Source organism: Tyto alba, unplaced genomic scaffold (assembly GCF_018691265.1).
Source record: "Tyto alba isolate M040663 unplaced genomic scaffold, T.alba_DEE_v4.0 Super-Scaffold_49, whole genome shotgun sequence".
Classification (NCBI taxonomy): Eukaryota; Metazoa; Chordata; class Aves; order Strigiformes; family Tytonidae; genus Tyto; species Tyto alba.
In genome coordinates, this window is record NW_024881325.1 from 2,334,479 (window position 1) to 2,359,552 (window position 25,074).

Sequence of the window (25,074 nt, forward strand, 5' to 3'; positions counted from 1 at the left end):
TTAAAGAAAACTTAAGTACAGATTTCAGTACTCTTTCAATATTCATTTCGAGTAGTTTATTCTCGAATAGTTGAATTTATCATGCCTGTGTGTCAACAGTGCTATCGAACATGAAGCAGATTTACTCAAATCAGGACCCTCATAGGCACTATTAAAATAACTGAAAAAGGCTACGGATGACAATTGCGTTAAGATGTGTGCATGATCCTCTGGGAAACCTAAATTTAACCCTAAAGGGAGAGGATCTTTAACCAGAGTTCAGAAATGCAAATAGCAGGTACAGCCATTTCAAAACACTGGATCAGAAGCGAACCACTGATGGCAGTGAGGGTGGGTGGTAGAGGACAACTTAACTGCACACTCATATCTGTTTTGTTCCGATTCTTGCCTGAAGTGGAACAACACCGCAGCACGGTTTAAGAGAAAGCTCACAGAAGGGTCATGTGGAACCCTGAGAAGGCAGCTGAATAAAACCACGCAGTGTGGTTTCCGTACATACCCTGCTGCTGACAACACCAACCGTATGCAAACTTTAGCATTGTCCTTCCTCTGGCTACAAGTGGATGAGCACTTAGCTCTTCTGCCAAATGTGACAACTCAGGCGAAGAGCTGCTCCACTGCATTAAATGAATGAAATATTAAACTCCTGCTGTGCTGACTATAGTGTTTGAGAAACTGTTCAAGTAAATAATAAGCATGTAATGCGTCTTTAGGTTTTGATCAAGCATATACAAGACGACAACAAAAACAGAGCGATATTTTGCCTTATTGGTATTATATTGCTTAAGACTGCATTCCATATCCTTGTATTAGTATTTATGTATTTAAAAGACAGATTACACTTTAACATGACAAAGCATTCAAACAAAATGGAAGAGAGATTCTTGATTCATCATATACAGAATTCCTAGCATCCTGCAATGCTTTCTGTATTCAAAGAGGTGGGGTGTTGTTATTTTTTTCCACTACTAAACACAGATTTATTCACTTTATTAGGTTAAATTTTTAAACACCCATATGCATAAACACAATCATCATCTCTATTTCTCATATACAGATCATTCATCTGTCAAAAAGGTAACACCCTAAAAATGGTTCATGGAAAGAAACCTACCAAACAATAAACTGATCACTACTCCCACTTCTGGAATCCTCAACACAGATATCAGAGACGTGATGACAGATGAAGAAGGAAAAGGTACTCACAAATAACACCTTCTGCAAGCCATCCTTGAAAGTGTTGTGGATTTGGTATTTATATTTTCTTTCACGCAATCTGAGGTAGAAAAGCTCTTTCTTAAGGAAAAAAAAAAAAATCACATTCACAGCTTTTGCATGCTCATTCAAGATCAGCCACGGTGGCACATCACAGATAAGTAAGCTGGTGATGTAACCAGCATCAAACACTGCATCAGATAAACCCAAAGGCTCTACAGGGTTATATTTTGCAAAGCCAAAAGGTTTTTCCCAGAGAGGAGGTTTAGCAAGCATAAACCAGCCACGCTGTTTTCACATTCCTGGTGGGCTTGCTTTCTGCTTCCAGAAAAAGTCCCAGATCTGTATTTATTATTAAACTTAATCACCAAGAAAAAACAATATGCTTTCTCATTTGATATTTAGACTGAAATATAAAAGCACCAAATGTTGCATTTTCGAATGCACCATCTCTGTATGAACACTGTAGTACAGTCCAAACCAAGAAAAGGCCATTGGTCCTTTTATCTCCATGGTAACAGCAGCATCTGTGAAGACAAACCGTATTCCCTCTTCACTGCAAAGTCAATTTATAGTCACATACTATGACAAACTGATAAGACAGCAAAGCTAATCAGTAGCTAGGAGAAACAGGAACCAAAGTATGAGATTAAGTTTTTACTCAAGAGAATGTTCATCTGTATATAGTATTTCTCATGTGAAAGTTAGAAAATTAATAACCAAATCAAGCTGTTCCTTAGAGCTGATCCAGGCTGGGAATTTGTGAACTTCCCAGTTTAGCTAACAAGGATAGTTGCGGAATATTTCATAGAATTAGCTTCTTGTTTAAATCTCCAGTTACACCCTTTTGAATGGGGAGACAATTAAACGAAGTTGCTGTTTGCAATAAAAATTACTGAGGAACTATTACTTAAATATTATCTTTTCCCTTCAAAAGACTTGTCATCGTTAACAGCAACAGCAGAGTGCGAAGTTCCACAACTCTACAAACTACTGGCCTCCTATCTCCCCCCTCTCCCCTTTTTAGCACCATCAGTGGTACATATATTTCAGCAGCATCATGCTTGTGAACTAGCAATCTCTATCTCCAGGGAAATGGCCATATGTACAGGCATGATGAGTCATCTACACTTGCTTTTATTTTATTCCTGTCCCCAGTGGTCCTTTGTAAAAATCAAAAGCAAACAAATGAAAAAAACCCCATCAAACCATGCCAAAAAAAACATACCACAAAACTGTCCTTTTTTTCCTCCCCTTCCCTGCTTCTTGCCCCACTCCAACGCTCGGCACTCAGGCCTTACGCTATCAAGAGAGCCAAGCTTCCTCCCTTGCTTCATGAATCAGTATAATGACCATCTGCTCACATTAGGAAGTTAAATATATACCAGAACACACTGATGAGGGCAGCTCATTTGCCGTGGTCAAGAGATCAGTTCATAGCTGTTTCCTGGCCAGTTGTAATACTTCCAGAATAAGAGAGAGCAGGTGGTCAGCCAAATGCTACTACTCACAACATTAACTGTGAAGTTCCCCAGGCTAAAGACAAGTATGAACTGTTAAAGATGCTGCTAAATAATGTAACATTGCAAAACAAAAACAAGGGTAAGGCAGGAGTTATTCTGATGATCTTTGCTCCAAACTGATTTATAAACTCTTTCATGTCAAAATACCCTAAGGTGCTCTGTTTTGGTCAGTCATCTGTCTAAAGCTGAATAGTTAACTTTATAACCTCCCATTCGTCCGCCACAGAAATTCCTGCCACTCTGGAAACCACGTAAGAATTTTATTTATAGCAGACACGCACTTAGGTTTACCTATTCGGCTTAACCTTCCATCCCAACAAAAGTAAAATTGATGATAATTTGTAGAATTGTCAGGGTACCCACAGCCCTGGAGTCCCATCACCATGTGTCCCTGCTATAGCAGTGCAATAGGAAACCATAACTAATGAGGAGACAACCCCAAAATTCTCCACTGCCCCACATAATAGGCCTGGAATGCTTGGAGACTGCATCAACAGGTACTCAACCAGTATTCACTTTAAGAAAGCTACGTCTGTCTAAACACACACTTGATGTGGCACTGCCCCACGCAGCAGAAAAAGAGGGAAGTACACAGACTCTGGCTTAGTGTGGCAATTCCCAGATAGCTGTATTTACATAGTTCACAAAACCTGCACTGTGAGCTTGGTCTTACAACTCCAACTCACATGGGCTCATGGCATGAGTCAGGCACCTTAGCAAAACATCCCCACTCCACAGTGAAGGCCTGATTTGAAGCATCCATACCTTGAAACACACACAGGTGTCCTGGGTTGAGTGAGTGGTGGAGTTTTTTGGTGGCAGGGGAGGGGGCTATCGGGGCGGCCCCCTGTGAGAAGCTTCTCGAAGCTCCCCCAGCTCCACGTCAGCTCCACTTCTGTTTGGGAAATTGAGCCAATCGGCTGCGCCTCTGCGATAACGTATTTAAGAAGGGACGTGGTGACGGGCAGTGGGACTTGTGAGGAGGAGTTGCTGCAGCTGCGTGAACACCAAGGTCAGTGGAGGAACGGAGGAAGAAAGGAGGGGGGAGGTGTGCCGGAGCAGAGACCCCCCTGTATCCTGTGGTGAGACGGCAGGGCGGCCCCCCCCTGCCACCCATGAAGATCTATGGTGGAGCAGACATTGATTTACGGCCTGTTGCTCCTGCTCAGCTGATCAAGGTTCTGTGCCCGAAGAAGGCCGGGGTCTCATGGGAAAAGGTAGCCCCGCTGCTGTAATTCAGTGCTGGGAGGATTGCAGCATGCGGGGGAGTCTCACGCCGGAGCAGCTCGGGAACGGCTGCAGCTGTGGGAGGGAATCCAGTCGGAGGAAGTTAGTGACCCATGACGGAGCAGTGTGGGGAACGCTGCGGCCCATGGGAGGAACTCATGTCGGAGAAAGTTTGTGGAGGACTGTCTGCTGTGAGAGGGGGACCACGATGGAGAAGGAGGAACAAGTTCCGGACAGTCCCCTCACCGAAGAGAAGTGGCAGCACTGACTGCACCCCCCATTCCCTGCCCCTGCGCCACTGGGGGAGGAGGTAGAGATATCGGGAGCAGAGCTGAGCCCGGGAAGAAGGGAGGGGTGGGGGGAAGGTGTTCTCAAGATGTGGCAATGCTTCTCACTGTCCTACTCTGTTATGTGTTGTTAGTGTCTGTAATAATGTATGTTCTTTTTTTCTTCCCCTAACGAGTCTGCCTTTTGCTCGTGATCATAAAAGGGGGATTTTCCCCCATCCCAGTCCTATCTTGAACCTCAAGCCTGGCTCTCTGTCCCTTCTCATTGCCGGAGGGGAAGGGAGAGAGAGCTGCTGCACTGTGGTTGGCTGCCAATCAGGCTTAAACCACGACAACAGGCAACACTGCAAAACATTAACATGATTACTTGGTGTCTGCTAACTTTGGAAGTTAAGTACCTTTTCTACAAATCAAGCTAATTCAGAGAAATACAGATTTAAGACAAGTGTTTTGTCTGTTGCACTGAAGACAGCCTGAAGGTATCTTCGCTTGCTCCAGAGAAGCTTTGAATACTGCCTCATTTTTCGCAGATACCAGATACAGAGCACTGCAGAAATAGTACAATTTTAAAATGTGCTTGCTTATTGTGAAATTGCACATCACAGTCAAAACCCTCTAATAGCCATCAAACATCACATGGATAAATCCCTGCTAAAAAAATAAAACTGTTCCATGAAAAGTTCCGTAAAACAGCTTCCCAACCTACTGTAAGGTCAAACAGCATAATCACCACTGGTGTATGAGGAAGAGAATATACAGTCTTGTCACTTGGTCCAATTCTTCTGGTTTTAAATACAGTCTCTGCAGATGTCTGGCAGTGCAGTGCACAGGTTGAACAAAAAGTGAAGAGTAAGTTATACAGGTTTTCAGAAAGGTGCTCTCTGGATGAAAATCAATGCAGATCAAGGAGGAAAGACTGTGGTCAGGTAACTGTATCTACTAGTCCCGTGGAAGTTAATCATTTAAGCTATTTTTTCAGAAGCTCGGTTTTGAGAGATACAAAAAACAAGACCACAAAGTCAAATCAATGAGCAAAAGCAAACTGCACAAGAAAGATGTGTTATCAGGATTCCAGCAACGCTAATGCTACAGGAAGGCTCTCGGCTGCTGCACGCATGTAGAATTCTGTCACCACGCAGGTTCAGATATGATGCTCGCTGCTCCTTCACTCAGGTTTCCTACAAGAGTTCCAGTATCAGGTGTACTCAAAAGTAGTAACCCAGTCTTCAGTAGTTTCTTCATATATGAAAGATGCAGTAGTAATCTGAAAGCTAATCCTCCATGTTCTATAATGAATGCCATTGAAATTTTAACTTTAGACAGGATAATAAACATGAAGCTTTTATAGTGCACAACATTTTTTTTTTTTCATGTGTTTGGTGCAAGTTTTCAGTTTGGTTCTAGATTTTGTTTTGATGCATCCAGATATAATAGCTGAAAAAAACACTATCTGGCTCTAAACTCATCTGAGCTCTTACTGTTTTATTCAAGATAACAGACTAACTTGCCTAGTTTATGTTAAGCATGTGCTCAAGCTGGTGTCTGAGCCAACACAACTTTAGTTCACAGTCTTCCTCAGTTCTCCCCTAAAATAATATGAAGTTGGCCCAATGAGTAAGCATAGGATAAACTCTGACCACGTTTGTATCTTAGCAGAATGAGTTAAAATCTTTTACAATTGATTGAATATTACAAAGTGGAAAAAAAAAAGTTAGTAACTGCACAGGCTATCTAGCTTTTAACTCAGAAAAAAAGGCTTTCCTTTATAAGAAAAATATAGTAAGTAGGACAGAATTGGGAACACTAGGATTGCAGTTTTCCCTAGCATTACAAAGTCTGCTCAGCAAGATACTTGTACAGTATGTTACTTGATGCCACTGTGGGAAAAGACCTAGATTTAAGATGCCCCAAACATTATCCCAATGAGTTTGTAATCCAGAAGTATTAAATACAAAGACTCTGGTCCCACTGAAATGACTGGGAAGAACTTCCACGGGTTCCAGCAGGGTCAGCTTGTCATGAGCAGCTTTCAGCTCTGCTAAGTCCTACCAACATTAATGACCTGCCAACATCAATAACCTGCACAGCCAGCAAACTATCTGTTTCAAAACCCCATTTTTCTCTGCCAAGATTTCTGTTCCTTCCATAACAGATCACCTGAGTAATATCAAACCATGTCAGGTAGGATAGCTGCTGCAGGATCACCACAACTTATGTATCACATGCATTGCAATTCATACACCAGGTGACATTCACAAACCAAAATCACTCTCTGCTATTTGCTGGCTTGTTTGTTTTAACTGAATTTATCTTGAATGTTTTGGGATATACTACTAGGAAAAGCCATTTTTTACCATCTACTGGGTCCTTGTGTTTATTATTAACATGTTGGCCTCTGCATGATTTAAGATGCTCAGATATTTATTCATTCTAGAAAACCAGAGCAAACCAGGCTTGGGGGTGAAGTTACAAGTAAAGTCACATTGGATAAAGCACACATCCTTTACCCTGCTCCCATGAGGTCTCAACCTACCTACTCAAATACATAGCCAAACAACAGTTTACTCCAAATATGAAAAGAGTAACTGTTGGAACAAAGCCTTTAAAACCTCATTTTGATATCACTGGTGTGATTAGGAGCAGCTGTGCTGCATGCTCTTATCATGATCGGCTTTGCTTTACAGTGGTACTCCGTATCAGACTCTGACCCTTTGTTTCAAAGATCCCTCACTTTTTTCCCCAAAATTTTCTCTCAAGAGATTAAATAGTTTGAGACATTCTTCTACTTGCCTCATTGTCACTGACCAAAAAGCGAGTTTATCATTTTAAGGCTAATTAGTAATTTTGGACATCTAGGACATTCTCTAATCATCACTGTCAAGAAATATTTCTACGGCCTCAGAGTAACACCTACAGCCTGCACACAGCCCGAGCTGGACAAACCTCAGTGCCCTTCCTCCGTTCCAGCGTCACCCCCCCGGCAGCGCCGTGCCCAGCAGCGGCAAGGCTCGCCCGTCGCAGTTGCTCTCCGTGCCACATCGCTCCGCTCCACGGGAGGCACCAAGCGGCAGCACTGGTAGGAACTAACTGACCCCTTCCACGCTATTAACTACCCGACGGAGTGTTAATGTCCACTGTGCGCTTGGGATGATTAACGGCATTAGGTACCAGCTGATCACCGGCTGCCAGATGTGAACCGCTCATCTCTTCCCCTCCTGCCCCTGCTTCAGTCCTATTGCAGTGCAACTTTAACCCACCTGTCCTGACACGTGCCACATATTTTAAGATCATAGTAACAAATTTAAAGGCACTACGTGAAACACTAGCTGACTGTTTCTGCAGTGATAAAATACGCAAGCTCAAAGCAAAAATAAACATTTGTAAAAGGACTGACAAAAATTTCTCAGGTCAGAGTACAGTATTTTAACTTTCAATTGCATTTTGAAGCACAACAGAGTTATGGAAAAACCTGTGTACTATTACTCACAATAAATTCTTTTTCTATTTGTAAACTGATATTACTATTAAAAGCATCCTTTGTTTTCTGCTAAGCAACCTAAGCCCTAAGTCAATAAACTGCTTCCTTTTAATCTACATTTAAGGAGTCTGCTAAAACAAAGCTCTAAATAATTATTTATACCTTCTCCCACTATGCAAAACAACTTCTTTTAAAAGAAAGCATAAAAAAAAAAAAAAAACAAAACAAACCTATCCCACCCAAATGAAAATAGTATTGCAAGCCTTCAGTCAGTCCTAACACATATTTCCATTTAAAATGCTTTGTATTAAACCAATCACCTTAACAAAACTCTTTACTAAGACTGCTTTATTTGACTACACACACACATACACATGCAAGTAGCTCTCCATGCCCTAATTCTCTGGCCCCTTTTTGGAAACTCTGTTTTGTGCCAGTTTTGCCCTCTTCCTTGATACACAAACTATTCAAACTCCTTTGCAATTCACATGACTCTTGAAAAAGGAGCATCTTCTCTTTAAAGTAACCCGAGCCCTCAGTTAACAAATTGGCGTGTTTTATGTTTAAATATTAAAACATTAAGCTCTCCAGGGACTTGGTATGCCCACAAAGGATTACAAACAGCATTATACCTGCCCTTCACTGCACTTTTCTTTTTTACTGCTTACCTTTCCAAGAATTTTGCTTGTTTACTTGTAAAGAAAAGCAAAGGCATGTGAATATGCTCAATACCCGATTTTTCCTGTGCCTACATGCATGTGATGCATTTTCACTTCACTTCTATGATTCACTTTCTTTCACTGTAGCAAAGGACTAAGTGAGAGAGAACTAGTATGCTGTGGGAAAAGTCAGGTGAATAGTAATATCCTCCCCTCAGACGCACTGTTGGCGGAGCAGAACTTTTCTTTGCAGAAGACACAGCAGAAACGTTTTGTGATTTTTTTTTTCTTACGATGCTTGACTGTGCCCAGGGGAGCAGCCAGGGGTTGGCAGCAGCCCGGCGTTGGGGCTGAGAGGGTGCATGCCCCCACGCAGGCACAGGAGCACGTGTGCTTTGTCACCAGGGCACGCCAGCACACGGGTGTATGCCAGCCAGCAGAGGAGACAATACATTTTTGTGTCTGCTTAAGTCCCCCCCTTAAAGCACTTATTGACAGTAGGCTCAGCAGACCCTATGGGTAGAGCTGCTTTATCAGTCAGGATGTGTGTACAGCTTGTTACAGCAACCAACCTGCTAAAGAGCAAGAGGAGGCACAGGATCTGCAAAATACTCAACAGCCAGAAACATTTCAGAAGACCTGCCGTTAACAGCATCTGTACTGCCTCTATCCACTTGTGACAGACACAGTGATGCTTGAACTACAAAGCAAAGCATGTATTAAAACCAAAAATTTAAAAACCCTCAGTGACTGCCTGCCCCACTACAATAACTCTGCCTACATATTTTTCATTAGAACATTTCATTTTAGAAGTGAAATATATAGAAATGTTACTATGGTGCTGTTGACAACAGATCCAATAAATTTGAAAACTGGCTGTTTCCAAGTTTTCATGTAATCCAACTGCATTGGCAAAAATTTGTGATGAAGAAGTTCATATATAGATATGCTGTCTTTAAATCTGTTACCAGCTATTGCTTTCATATACAGGTAAGAGATGTATCTACTCTGAACACAAGGTACAAATTTCCTTTGTCTTCATATGAGTTATCCTGAAGTCAGCTTATTCTGGTAACATCGCTATTTTAAATAATTATCAGTTATCCTCTTCCAACAGCTGAAGAGAACTCTTTCCAAATATCCACATGTACCATGAAATACAAATCCACAAACAGTATTTGTCGTTCCAGCAAAGCCCTCTAAGTGATACACATTTAAGCCACTAAATAGCACTGCAGGTTTTGGGGTGTGATTTTATTGTTTGGTTGTTTTTGGTAGCTTAAGCTTAACACATCTCTTAACATCATTAGACATTTAATTACCAGAACCTCCATGGTCTCTGGCAGAAAAATTAAAACTCTAGAGTAGGATTTTTTAAGAGCAAAGACTACCCCATAGTAAGCATTTATGTGGCAAATTAGTGATGAAAAAATACTCTACAAATTAAACCACTAACATTCCATTAAGCAGCATTTTGTACCATCCTACAGACTTGACTACTCCCAGAACACAGAGTGTGCGATTAATGTTAGGTTTACTCAATTTTATATGCAAAACTGTTTGAGCAGCTTGAAACAAAGGTCCACAGCCTTTGGACTACATGACCAGAACAGAACTTAGATAACACAACAGATGGCTATTATTTTCAGTGCTGAAAACACATTTTGAACTGTGAAGAATTAGAATGGCTTGGTGAAATTTTTTGAAAACCTGATCATATAATCCCAGAACTTCAGCCACATGTCACTAGTTCTCTTCTGCTTCCCCCATCCATCTTTTTATGTTATATATATTCTTGAAACACATGGCAAAAAGAACTACAACTGAGGGCTTGTCTGATTTTTCAGCAAGAAAAGATTCTTGTCCAAATACCAGACTTAAACTCTACTTGATTGCTCATAATTATAATTATTACCCCAAGAGAGAATTCTCAGGACAAGAAGCAACTTAAAGACATACCATACATTCCTAGTCTTTTTACAGCTGTTGTCTCAGCTAAAATTATTGCTTTAAAAATGAAACAAAGTGTTCTCAAGCAATTTTTGCAGAATTGAAAACTTAAAGATTTTACTTGAGATTAAATTTCTGATTTTGTCTCCTCTCTTCATTATTAAGAAGAAAACTTCAGAGCCTGCAAAATGCTTGGAATAGTCCTCTATAACTGTGGAAATATTTAGCCCAGACACTTCACTGGACAATACCCTAACCGTCCTGAACTTAAAGTCCTCAGCTATGCCATGAGCAGAGAACAAATATAGAAGAAAGTCTATAAAGTTACAGGCTTGAGTATGTTTGAACAACAGATCAAAATACATAGGAAAAATCCAAGACTAAACTATTTCAGAGACACAAAATCTAAGCAGCAGCAGCAGGAACACCTGGAACTCAGCCTAGAAACAGTCACGGACACTGACTAAGTACAGTATTTTGGCCTGAGTCACTCCTCTGGGCTTCCTGATATCAGGTCACAGCTGCTGTCCTCTTTGATGAAATAATACATCATTGATGAATTACACTATGATAAGTATTTGGAAAGCAATTATGTTTCTTCAAGATTGGGATGCATTTTTAATTGCCAATTTTAATGTGACATATCTTATGTAACTACTAAGGGAAGAAATATAGGTACAAAATATTTGTGCAGATTAAATCCTTCATCCTTTGGACAACGAAGCTGAAAATGCAAAAGTCAGGGAAAATTCCTCTGCATGCACCTTTTAGTATGTGAAGTGATACATACACAATAGCAAATAAGTATCAGCAGAAGAATGAATGCTGAAGAGCAGAATGTAATTAATGCCTGCACATCTTCTGGTCTCTAAGTAAAGCCATATCTGTCACCATAAGATGTTTTACAAACGTTAGCAAACTAATGGACAATGTAATACATCATTCGAGCAGAGATAAAAGAAAGAAGTGTCTGTCTATAGCTCAAGATATCACGATTCACTAAATACTGCAGATGTTTTTATTGTTTAAGACATATTACTGACCTAGCCCAGAATTACAAAGTCATTTACTCAACATTTAACTAATTCAGGGCATCTTCTCAGAAAAGCATTCAATTGGGCTACAAATAAATTTTTAAATTTCAGAAGTATTTCTTACATCCTTTGTTCATATTAATCATGTATTTTATTCCTAGCTTTAAATCCTGTTGACTGCAGCTGCTATTCAATGGATCACATATAACACACAGACATTACCATTATTTGTTTCATTTTTTCTACATAAAAATAAATTGGCATTTCATTATTATTTCTTAGCATTCATTTACTTTGTGAAGGCATTTTAAATATTTTATCCTTAATTGTTTTAACAAAAATCCATCTTTATAAGTATTTTGGATTGAGGAAAAATTGCAGATTAATGGTCATTAACTTATTTTGGCAACTAGACCCATGGAGGATTTCACGACAAGGGGCTGAGATTCAACATTAGTAACAAGACTAGTTAGAATATTTGCCCCAGAATTATTAGCTAGATGTTCAGTGAATCAATTATATTAATTAAATAGACAAGACTGATGACAACTGATGTCAATAAATATGTCAATAGGTTAATAAAGACACCAATACCACCTCTTGCCCCAGGGTAAATATAAGCAAAAATCTAGCTGGGTATTTCATGGACGCAGTGCTGACTGAAGCAGTAAGTTATCACATTTACAACAGCAAGCATATAATTTACATTCACTACAGGCTTATCGGAGAACCTGAGGAGATAATAAAGAAATCACAGCTGAGTTCCTGAGACATGGGTGTTTATGTCTGTGATAATCCCACTCCCTGAAATGCTAGGGAGCACCTGGCTGCAAAACTATTGCAATGTAGCTACATTTGGGAAATGATAGTGGTGGAATTTGCAAAGCAAGGACATACAGAGACGTACCATAAGATTTGTTTTGGTTTGCATTTTGGTTTTGTTTTTTTTTTTTTTAACCCTCCCCTTTTTAATCAACTTGCATACTACTGTACTACTGCTACACAGATCATTGCAAGGTGACCATGCATGGTCTGTTCTTTCCCTGTTGGGAAAAGAACAGACCATGACTAAAAACACAGGACCAGCAAAGGAGCCCTGCCCAGGTGCGGGGTCAAGGGCCAGCATCAGTCTGTTGATGCTGTAAAGCAGTCTGTCCAATACCTGGGTTCCTATGCCAGAAGTGGCACATTATCCTTGACGTTTAAGCCATGCATTTTATTTAAAATGTATTTTCAACTCTGAGAAAGGTCAACAAAGGGATTTTTTAAAGACATTCAGCAGTTTTGAGAATGTGAAAGTGAACACCAGTTTGATGCTGTTTGGTGGTACAGGGTCCATCAGCACAATTTCAAATAAGAACATTTCGGTGACACGATCGATGCTGAAGAAATGGAGGAAGAAAACAGTTCATAGCAAGCCTACACTTGAAATTGTAACTTAAAGGAGAACATCAATGCATTATCCAAAGGGGATTTCTTGGGAGAAAAAGCCCTGTCAATCAATATACAGCATGCATACAAAACCAGTGTAACAGGCAATAAAACTTCTAGAGCAACTACACATGAAAAAGCATCCATAATATCCTCATCTGTTATGTGCAGAAAAAGCAAGGGGATCAGATATTTCAAATGTGTACAGCTTCATAGCTGTATCTGCAGAATTACGGCAAATTTAAGATAGAAACTCTGTGACAGTTTGAAGACAATGGAAATTTAAAAAACATGGGTATCTCCCTAAATATTCAAAAGCACCAATACTCAAAGTACGCTATTATTCTCTACATTATCCTGAAGCCTTCATGATTTGAGATGCATCAGGACTAACACAAGCATCCAAATAACATGCTTCACAGTATACTCTGTTCAGAGGCTTGAATAATAAACCCACAGTACTCTGATTTGAAACATCAGTCAAAACACCTTTCGCCCAAGAGGCAATCCTGCATACCAGCAACGTCCAACAAGCAATGCTTCCTCCTTTTCCTCCCTGCTTAGCATTTGCTTTGTTTAACACATGCCTAAACTACGCATGGCAGAGAACTAATTTATTACTTCTAAAAGGAGCGGAGATACAACTAAAGCTAATACTTAATACAGGAGCTCAGATCAAAAGGCCATCAGGTCTCAAAAGTTTCTTTCCACAATCATTTAACTAGTATATACTAATATACTTTTTTTTTTTTAATATATATTCACTAATACCTTTTCGGCCGCAAGTCAGTTCAAATCACACAGAACTGTGGATACTGGTAGCTGTTTCAATATTCTGCTTTTTCTTCACTATAACAGTACTCTGGTATGGGATTCCTTTTGCTACCCTTCTCAGTCTTCCCTAACTTTTGTTCACTTTTATACCACAAGTTATGATTTGGACAAAGCAACTATGTAAACCACAACTCCCAGAACTACCTTGAAATATGCTTCGTTTTTTCACCACAACTCTTCAGTTTATAAGTTTAGTTGTAAAAGGAGCATGCAGATGTGCATGCTGGTGCTCAGGTGCTTCTAATGTGTCTACAGACAGAGATTAGATACTGTATTTTCTTTGGTGAATTAAGAGTAAATGAAAAATCAAGTATCCATGCTCTCAAGGCTCTTCTGCAAAAGCCTTAACAAGCGAAACACTTGTACACATGGAGTTCAGAGCATGAAAGGCAGCTGTATTCAAGTCTGCACACAGAAAAATCTTTTGCTCACAAGGACTACAGAATACATACTTGTAGACACAAAAAGTCCCCCTTGAGTACCATTTGCCGGTTCTTTTTCCCCGGCGGCAGACACGGTGGACTTGGCGAGCGGCGGCACCGGGCGGGTGAAGCAGCTGCCGGTGCCGGCAGCCGGAGCCGCTGGAAGGCGGCCACCACCTCAGCGAGCCGGCTGGAGAGCACCGGCCGTGCGCCTGATGCCCTTGGGAACACAGGGCACGGCAGCCGAGCTCTGCTGGAAGAATCCTAAAAACCTCTGCACGCTGAGACAGTCTATTGCACCTCTTTTTTTTATTCATACTTCCATCTGCACAGCTCTGTCATAAATATTAAAAGCAGGTATTTAAGTCGTTTAAATGACCTTTCAAGACCTACACAAACGAATAAGACAGCTCCTAGCAAGTGTCTGTTGTTAAATCCACAGAAATGGGTCATTTTCACAGGACAGGTTCAGCAGACTTCTGCGTTTCAAGTTAAAATTTGATCTATTGAGCAGTTCAACCTAGGGCAACATCTTTGAAAGCTTGAAGGAACAGGGTCGAGTCATGGAATATTTTGTTATTATTTTATATACAGAAATTGTTTGAAACAACCTCAGAAATCCTGATACTACAATTCAGAATGATTAATACAGAAGAAATCCTGTATGTATATCCCATTGCAATTCTCCTCCACGTACAGCACCTACCAACTTGTTTTGATTAGTACAAGTAATAAAACAAGGAACGAGATGCTGCGGTCCTTGTACTTACTAATTAGCTAGACCAGACAGAAAACATTCAAAAGATTACTTTTTTTCTCCCCATTTTTATTTTCTTTTTCATTATAGGTAAATCTTAGCCACACCAAATTACATCAATGAAGCCATATTTTCCCCCTCTGTATTTTCGTATATTTCAAAACAGCTGTCTTTACAGGAATAGGTTAATATTTCAAAAGTGAAGTTTCAGTTAGACTCTAGATAGGTGATGTGGTGGCATCCCGAACTTGTACAAAGCATTTGACGTTGTCTTGCACAACATTCTTGTCTCTTTAAATTGGAGAGACATGGATTTGAAGGATGGACCCCTCAGTGGATAAGAAATTGGCAGGATGTTCACATTCAAGGAGTTGTGGTCAGCAGCTTAAATTCTCAGTGGAGAACAGTGACGAGTGACGCTCCTCAGGGGTCAGGGTTGGAACCAGTGTTAATGTCCTTGTTGGACAGTGGGATCAAGTGCACCCTCAGCAGTTCACTGATGGCCCCGAGCTGGGTGGTGGGGGACACGCTGAGGGCAGGGGTGGCACCCAGAGGGACCTGGGCAGGCTGGAGAGGGGGGCCTGGGCAAACCTCATGGGGTTCAACAAGGCCAAGGGCAAGGTCCTGCCTGGGGGTCAGGGCAATCCCCAGCACAAACCCAGGCTGGGCGAGGGGTGGCTGGAGAGCAGCCCCGAGGAGAGGGACTGGGGGTGCTGGTTGACAAGAAACTCAACATGACCTGACAATGTGCGCTGGCAGCCCAGAACCCACCCGTGCCCTGGGCTGCAGCCAGAGCAGGGGGGGCAGCAGGGCCAGGGAGGGGATTCTCCCCCTCTGCTCCGCTCTGGGGAGACCCCCCTACAGTGTTGGGGCCAGTCGGGGGCCCCCAACAGCAGAAGGACCCGGAGCTGCTCGAGCGGGGCCAGAGGAGGCCACGGAGATGCTGGGGGGGCTGGAGCAGCTCCCCTGGGAGGCCGGGCTGAGAGAGTTGGGGGGGTTCAGCCTGGAGAAGAGAAGGCTCCGGGGAGCCCTTCGAGCGGCCTCCCAGGGCTTAAAGGGGGGACAGGGAAGGGGGGGAGGGACTCTGGATCAGGGGGTGGGGGTAGGACGAGGGGTAACAGTTTTAAACTGACAGAGGGCAGAACTGGTTTAGATCTAAGGCAGAAATTGTTCCCTGTGCGGGGGGGGAGGCGCTGGCCCAGGGTGCCCAGAGCAGCTGTGGCTGCCCCCTCCCTGGAAAAGGGTTCAAGGCCAGGTTGGACGGGGCTGGGAGCCCCCTGGGCTGGGGGAAGGGGGCCCTGCCCGGGGCAGGGGAGGGCACTGGGGGGGCTCTGAGGTCCCTTCCAACCCAAACCATTCTGTAATTCTATGATTTTCAGTTGTTGAGGACTGTTTCAGCCAGCTCTAGTAGACATGTTAACTGAAAGTGTTTATGGCCATATTTTAGACTAGGAATTCAGGTATGCTCCCGGAGTAGATGAATTCACCCTTAAATGTAGTTCACAAAGTCATCCGACACAGAGAGAAGCATCACTGTGATATAGATCTCTTGGCATGGATGCAAATATAGCATAACCAAAGGATGGGTTTATCTTTAATACTAACTGTATTCATTACGGTAAGAATCAAAAACCAAACTAAAACCCCGAAACCACCCACCCCAACTTGTCTTCAGTTTTTAAAGATACTGGGAGCTATGACTAGATATGCTTACAGATTGTATGCTCTTTCAAGTAAAAAGGAATAAGACTTCAATACTCTGAAGCAGTACCTGCCTTTTATTCTTTAGCCAAAATCAGCCCTACCATACAGACATACCGGCTGAACAATATCCATTTATAAGAAGCCTATATCTGTGCCAATGTTTTCAGTGAGCTAGGCACTGAACCAGAAGTATAGCCAGAGAGACGCAATCAGTATTTATCTCACAAGACAATAAAAGCAATTTTAAAAAGGTTTTCTTTATTGATGCTACATTAAGTGATTTCTGAAAAGAAATATAAAGTACTTACCATATTTTGAGTTTAGTATACATACCGTAACTGTGTACTCTCCTTAAGTTTTTTCCACAGTTTTTAGGGCATAATTAATAAAACAATTAGAATATATTACTGTGAAGATGTTTATTCATCTCTTCCTAAATTTCAAAATAAGAACACTTTAAAATCAATTTTTTATATACAACATGCAATTCTATGGCAGTATAAACCACAGAAATATTATAATGAATTCTAACCATAAGCCTCTTGAACATAAATTTGTCTAAAACAATTAGTATCTTTCCCATGCAAATGTCTGAAAATAGAACAGCATATTATGAAATAAATTTGTCGTATATTCATGCAACCATTGTGGATTGCTAGTAACCACCACTAACAGTAACCACACTGAGATATGTTTGACGTTGTGAGAATCCAAGCACAAAATATCATAATAGCATTTAACTTTACCATCTAACATTGTTTTTAAAAAAAAAACACCTCTAAAAATTAAAAGAAAATGAGTAATTAAAATACAACATTCTTGAACTTTGTGTCTGACACAGGCTATAAGAGTAAAGGTCTTGACAAAGCAGTGATTCTTGAGGAGATTCTGAGTGTGCTTTATCACCACCATGCTTGGCAAGGCCTATTTTATCACAGCTTCCACAGACCACCAACAGATGCGTAGAGAAGGGTACAAAAAGAAAGGAAATTGGGTTTTTTTACCCTGGAGGTAAGAGCGCCTGGGGGAGCTAACACCAGCTTTCCAGTACCTGGGAGGAAGTTACTGAGGATGAGGAGCCAAGCTCTCCTCTGAGGTGCACAGCTGGGGAACAAGACCATTGTCAGAAGGAAATGGCAGGGCCTGACTAAACAAGGAATTTTTTTATTTTTTTTTTTTCCCCTGTGAGGATAACTACGCACTTGAAAACCTCCAAAGTTGAAGAATTTCCTAACTGCTCTGGGGCCCTGTTCAAGATCTGGCTGGGCAAGCCCTAAGCAAACTAGTCTGATTTCAGTGTTGATCCTGCTTTGAGCAGGAGGTAGATGACCTCCAAGGTCACTTAAACTTCAACAGTTCTGCGATTCAATCGTATTCTGATACTTCCCCAGTTTCCAAGAACTTACAGTTCAGTGACTCCCTACCCACAGGAGCCTCTTAGAGGTTAATAAGACTGGGTAAATTTTTCTTCCGTGAGTGTGTCTTTTGAACCTGTATGAACTCAGTATCAACTATGTTCTGTGCCAGAGCATTGCAAAGTTTTATTATGCTTTACAGGAAGAAAATACTTCTATTTTCTTAATCAGCCTTCATTTTCTGCTCAGTAGCTATGATTACAGGAGAGGTTGAATGATTACTCTTACTCACTCTTGCTATAAAACTCTCAATCCTATTGACCTTTTGTGTTCCCTTCCCCCATCCCACCAGTCACCCCTCTGCAGGCTGGAGAGCAGTGCAGTTAATCATTCTTTGTATGGAGGTTACTCCTTGGATTATTACTGATTCCTTTCTCATTGTCTTTTACAACCCCACTGCAGTGCAACATCTACAGATCAAGACTGCTTTTTTGTAAGAATGAAGTAAAGAACATTTTCAGCATATAGCAAGAGCAGCTGTCTTGCCCCATATAGTTGCCCTCCTGGCAAAAAAAAGGAAAATAATTGTTTATCATGGCCGGCTCAACTTTTTACTTCCTTATAGAAGCAAGATCATCGAAGGCCTATTAATAAAAATAATGGAAGGAACTTTACCAAGCAGATTATTAGGTTGTAACTTCCAGACATAGTTGTCTTTGGAGGTTCTCACTGCTTCTCTGACCACATGGAATAATGATGAGGAATAGGGCAATATGCCACTTTTGCTAGTCAAAAGGAAGACAGATGGTACTGGAGGCAGTGATATAAGTTACAGTAGGTAAATCTGTTCTGTTTTCATAATTGTGGAGGCTGTTAAAGTTGCTAGATGAATTTCAAAAAAGTGTGCCTATTATTTCAGGTTTTGCAACCCTCAGTAGTATAGGGTATTTTTGTTCCTTTAAAAAAATATTCAAAGATGTTTCCAGTATAAATAAATCAGAATATTTTTCTTGCTAGAAACAAAGTTAATTGGCTTCCATTTTACTTAAAAGGTAAACTGGGCATTTCTTGTAACATTTGCTCCAGAAAAATACTAATTTTAGGCTAACTTAATGCAACCAAAAAAATCAAATATAGAACTGCAAATATATCAGAAGAACACTAGTTTTCTAACAATGCTAATATTATTATGATGAATCATGCAGCTAGTTGCTAGCTATCTGACCACTCAGCCTTACTAAAGAGCTATATCTAAGCAATATTTTTTCTTTATGCTACATCTGATGCCCCCTAAAAATTAATGGAGGGGGGAGGGGAAAAGTAATTTCTCATATTTAGGATTATATTTCAGATAATAATGTGGAGCTGTGGCGTGCTTTGTCAGAGAAGCATATTCTTCTGCCTTTGTGCGGGCACACACAGAACTGATATAGTTCAGTATGTGAATGTTCAACTAAGAACTTTATTGTCTGCAAGACAGTCTCGATCTTTCAGTTTGGAAGAAGATTACAAATATATATGTGGATTGCTTACATAGGACAAAAGCAACACTCGCTAAGACTGCTGAAAGAAATCCATGGAAAGAACAATACCAGCAGGCTCCTGAGGTAGCTCAGCAAGCTTGAAAAATCCTATGAAAAGCCTTGTGTAGTGTGATACAGCAGAGGGTGAGCGGAATGAACATCATGCCTTGAGAGGGAATGGCAAAGAATGAGAGGTGGGTTATCTCTTTTAAATCAGCACTGCATGCTCTTCCTCTGAGGTGTTGGCATGAACTGTGACAGAAACTTAAAATAAAAAGTAAACATAGAAAGAAAGTTTCATCACACAAAGCTAACAGGGTCAGTTTAGGCCTTGAAATCTTAAAAACTTCTCAGCCCAGTTTGAAGTTTAATAGACATGGGTAACAAGGTATTTTTTTAAGAAAGCAGATGAAAATCTATACCTATATACTTAAAACCAAGCCAATACTCTTCCGCTGTAGGCAATAAAAGCTTTCTTGAATGTCCTAACTTCCCAAATCTTGTTTTAGTCTAAATATTTTTATTGTCCTCTAGCCATAGGACTTCAGTAGTATGGAAAAGGTCTTTCCGGGATTGGGACTAAATTTACACCACCACCATCCATCCATCCATTTCTCCTCCCTCAGTCACAGCAAGTTTTTTCCCTGTGAGATCCAAAAGGCAAGTTGAATGCCCCAGTGAAGCACAGCCACTCTGCACTGGGAGAGGGTGCAACCTGGTCAGTTTGGGGAAGAAAGGCAAAGAGACAAATAAAGGCAGCAGCTATCAAACTTGACTTAGCTAGTGAGTGTTCTACCTACTTTAGTTCAGACGAGAATGCTTCTGGCAAATGAAGAAACTTAAATGCCAAGAGTGAGTCATCCACAGTAAGAATACAACATAGACTTGCCAGCAGCTCCCAGCTGATCTCTACTTTCTCAATATATGGTGAACACTTTGTTGCTAATCTGTGCAGCTCCTCTAGAAGGTATAATTAGCTAAAGGCATAGATACAAGAGAGGCTTTTAAAAATTTAGAAAAAAAAAAAAAAAAAAAAGATGACAATTTATTAATGTAGGTGGTTCAGACTTTAGTCTTTAATTTAAACTGAAGGTTAGTGTATGTAAAAAAATAAATCTTAGAACTCCCTGAAGTGCTACCGTTATTCCATGCCAATAAAGTGAAAAAACTAGAAGGCTGCTTTTCTTACCCAGAGCAACAGGTGTTACAGTAACTGACATGTTGCAATACAATATATATTGAAGTGCATTCAATATATATTGAGTGAACAGGTCTGCACAAAATTGCAAAATGATTCAAAGTGAAATAGCTTAGCTTTTTACAAGTCAATATAGGAATTACCTTGTTGCTATAACAACCTGAATTGCCTAGGTGGAAAACCATAACTGCTAGTGGGCTCCTTGGTGTGAATTGGCTCTTGTCATATTGTATGTTAGGCAACACATTGTGGCATTATAGGCACTGCAATAGCCAAATGAAGCAAAAGTTCCACTTTTTATGAAGATCAATTTCAATGTTCATTTTTAACTTAGCAGGTGAAGGGAATAAGTTAGCTGCCTGAGGGAAGGCCAGATGGCTATGAAATACCAGCTCCTCACCACTGAAGGAAAGAAATAGCTTAGATGTGATCCCTGCTATATACAAGCCAAGTATCTTCTGCTTCTCTGATCAGTGCAATGCATCTCAAACAAGTTGTTTTCCGAAACACAATTATAAGTAGATTTTATACTGTAGAGCGTAACACCAGGTCTCTAACATGAGTCACTAAAGTGACTCAGTTCTCACTTGCTCTTGTTATTCAGACACTGATACAATATGGCACTAGTCTGCCCGATTTAAGGCGTATTTATAGAAGCTTGAGTCACTGAGTAATGAAAGCCGCCTTTCTGAAATGAAACATTTGTTAAGAAGTTGGTGCACAAAATTCTAGCTCAGACATACACCAGAGACACTATGAGGATTTCATTAATGGCATCTGAATCCACACTAGCAATATAAAACTTATTCAACACGTCTTATTAGTAAGTGGTATGTAGTTTTCTTTCCTCAAGGCCCCATCTCTAGATGTGTATTTAGAAGACTCTATCTAAAACATAAGGGTTTTCACTATTTTTTGTTCCTCTTCAACCACATAGACATCCAGCTATCACACAGAAGCTTTATTATGGGAATATAATCTACTAACACCATACTTGTTTTAGAATCAACCTCCCTAACTTCTTGGAGGCAGGAAAGGTCCATAGATATGAACAAAGTCAGAATTTATAAAGAGGGATAAACGAATAAGAAGTGAACCTTACACATGATCTCATATTTCCTTCACTGCTTTCTACCCTGAAACACCACAGCCCAAACTGACTTATAAAACTGATGGTAACACAACATTTCCCCGCATGGAGTTACAAAGCATTTTGTAAAGCAACCAAAAAAAAAGTGGAACCTGTAATACTTGTTTAGGAACACTTCAAAGATTAAAGTAACACCTGTAAGTTGCAAAACAACAAATGTAGTTTAAAAAAATATCTTCTAAATAAAAACTATTTGCTTATCATGCTTGTCTGTCTACATGTTAAGCACTGATCTAATTTATCAGGTAATTTTAACATATCAGGCTGAAGACAAGACCGAAGGGCAAGATTTCAAAGTTTTCAGTGCCAATAACTTACTCAACTCAAAGGGGGGCATTGAATCATAATGTGATCCTCGTTAGAAGTTAATGAAAACTTATGATTCAATTTGTAGAAAGAGTTGTTAAAATAATACTGTGAAACAACGTAGAATAAGAGGTGAATTAATTGTCTAGATACAGAGAAATTTAGTATGATGAATACTGCAACTGACTGGCCAGTTCCAAAAATACTGCCTTTAAGAAGAGCAGTCCCTGCAGATGCATGTAGCAAAGAGAGAGCTTTTCAACAAATAAAATACACATAAAAGCTTTCCTACTGTATTACTTAATACTGTCTGGATGTGCAAAGTTAAGCATACCTTTTCCTGCTACCCTGTGGAAAAACCCCTATGCACCAAATGTCAATAGTTGCATCATCAGAATGTTCTCCTACCCAGATACTGACCCGCTCAATGCATAAAACTGAAGCACAAGGGATTGGAGTTCAGTTTTGGGTTTGGTTTTGTGTTTGTTTTGTTTTTCTCAAACTATACTTAGAAATGCACAGTACAAAGACTGCTTGATAATACCTTCAGTGTTGCTTGCTTCCCCTGGCAAAGAAATGTGATTAATTTTGGTGGTCACAAAATTAGAAGTGTTGTTATAAAGTCATTTTCTTTGCTTGTTTGTTTTTTTTCCACTGGACACCCACCCTCCTTTCTCCTGCTGTTTTGGATAGGATCAGATGCGGAAGCATTTTGTTCTAACAGAACCAATTCATGTACCAAAGTGCCTCTGGAGGTTTTTACAAGTACTCACTTTTCACTCCTTAACAGGAAGTATGAAAATACCAGATATTTTCCGATCAAAATGAAACAAACCAGTGAAATCACATTATATCAGAAGAAACTTCTATAACTGGTTACTGAGATATTGAATAAAATAGATGCAGCTTCTCAAGAGAGTTAGGGAACTGCTGAAGTGTTCTTTTTTTTTCTTTTCTTTTCAGTACAATAAGATGCTATTAAAGCAGTTATTTCTTTCAGCTGATTATTGAAGGCTATTCAGTCAAGCTCATGTTCTTCAGAAGTGAAACAACCTGGCAGGTTTCAATAATAGATGTTTCGGAGAAATAATTCCATCATCTTTGGAGCACTACTATTACATAAAACAACTTCCCCCACCCCTCCAGAACTAGATCTTCTTAACACAGGCTATGTCAAATATTTTAGTCCATTAGTTAAAGGTCATTCTAAAAAAGAAAGATACATATGTAGCAAAACATCCAAATATGATGATTTAAACACCAGTTTGATTAACTGAAGGTTATTTATAGTGTACATATGCTTCATGATCCAAAGTACCTTATTAAACTTTTTATAAGTTGACTATTCTCTTACATGAAGCATCTGCTGAAAGGAGGCAGATGAACAGATTGTTTTATGCTAAAAACAATGTCACTTGAAGCACCACTACATTATAAATAACCCTTCTGAGGAGTCAGCAGATGAATCCCCCTTATTTGTTGAAGTTTTGCTAAAAAGACATTTTGAATGAAATTATTCTGTCACCCAAACGTTATTCTCTCACTATGCATGTTCCATTAAGTTTTTGTATTTCATCAATGCTTAAAAGTCACTAAGTCATCTCAGGTAATAGAATTCAATTTACTAAGGCTGACACTCTCAACATGCCAGAGGGATTGCATTTTTACTTCAAGGTGGGATCTGGGAGCTGCTGACAATGTATTATTCATGCAGTATCCAGAAGAGGGCAATGTCTTGCTTTGGAAAAGACCCTTTGCTCAGATTCACACAAAAAGAAACTGTATGCAAGCAGGAATAAATAGTAGTGCTATTAGGAAAATCACAAGCAAATACTCTGAAAGGAAGCTAAGAGAGCATGATTCAGTTTAATTTTGCTCATTTCCAGCCAGTGTTAGAGCTACCCAGAATAACAACATTTTAACTTTCCACTACATGAGATAAACTGACAAAATTCACCCAGCAAGGAAGGACTTCATTGTTTCCTCTGGTAAGATGACCAGAAGATCATCTACCAAACCCAGATATTAGTTAACTTGATGCAAAACATCCTGGAAGGGCTGTTATCCCAGGTCACGACCAGCACTATCCCAGCATTTCATTCTGCCCTTCTGGTAGTTGGAGGCTCTTACTAACGCACGGAGAAACTCTAGGAAATTGTTCTTCTTATTAGAGATTAATGAGGCACAATCAATGGTATCTGCTTTTAAACTCAAATCTCTTTAAAGAAGAGCAAGAAGCCCTGTAAGCTCCTCATGGTCAAGTGGAATGAGCCCAGAAATTCAACACAGAAGTACCAGTTGAATTAAGCACATTTATTCATGTCACCATTTTTCAGGACCAGTTTGGGCCTTCTCAGACATCCAGAAACATTTGTAGCATGGCAGATAGTGGATAAGTGAAAATGCTTGCTTTAAAAACAGTAAGATCTGACTGATTCTTTTTTATTAACTACGGTTGGAAAACGTTTAAGTCAATTTGGAAGCTTCCACTTGAAAATGCTGTGAGGAAAAAAAAAAAAAAGAGGAAATTAAGAAAAACTATTCAAGTGCTTTATCAAGACACTTAGAAATTGTGTCTTTTTTTTTTTTTGAGGTTCCAAGATGAAAGTATTTTCAAAATTCATATAACTACAGAATTCCAACAGTAAATCTAAGCTTCAGATTGAAATGAAGAAAAAAAGCAATGAAAGAACTCCTCCTTTAAATCAGAACCAGCAGTGTGAGTTCCGGAGGAAACTGTCTTAACTTTTACTAAAGAAATTAGTGCAGCAGATCCAGTTTTCACCTGAAACAACTGAGGGATCACCACAGCTGTAATATTGGTCCAATTCATGATTAAGCTCTGCAAATCAACATTTACGCTGTCTTTTCCTTATGGGCAGAACAGTCTAAACATTGAGAGTACCTGATTTTGTCAGTAAGGATGGTTTGTTTGGGGGGTTTTGTTTGTTTGGGGGTGGCTTTTTCTGGTTTTGTGGGTTCTTGGTGTTTGGTTTTTTTTTTTTTTTTTTTATTGGTTTT

The 25,074-nt window shown here is 40.0% G+C and overlaps 1 protein-coding gene across 10 annotated transcripts in view; it reads right to left on the reverse strand.

Moving 5' to 3' along the window:
* Positions 1–25,074, reverse strand: part of IQSEC1 (IQ motif and Sec7 domain ArfGEF 1) — a 352,024-nt gene that overhangs the window by 193,635 nt on the left and 133,315 nt on the right. For 5 of the 10 annotated variants that reach the window (XM_032995874.2, XM_032995862.2, XM_032995863.2 and 2 more), the window contains exon 3: positions 1,207–1,296. The exons of the other annotated variants lie outside the window; for them this stretch is intronic. In XM_032995874.2, the coding sequence (XP_032851765.1) occupies positions 1,207–1,296 (90 nt within the window). The remainder of the gene's footprint in view (positions 1–1,206; positions 1,297–25,074) is intronic. 10 annotated transcript variants of the gene reach the window in all.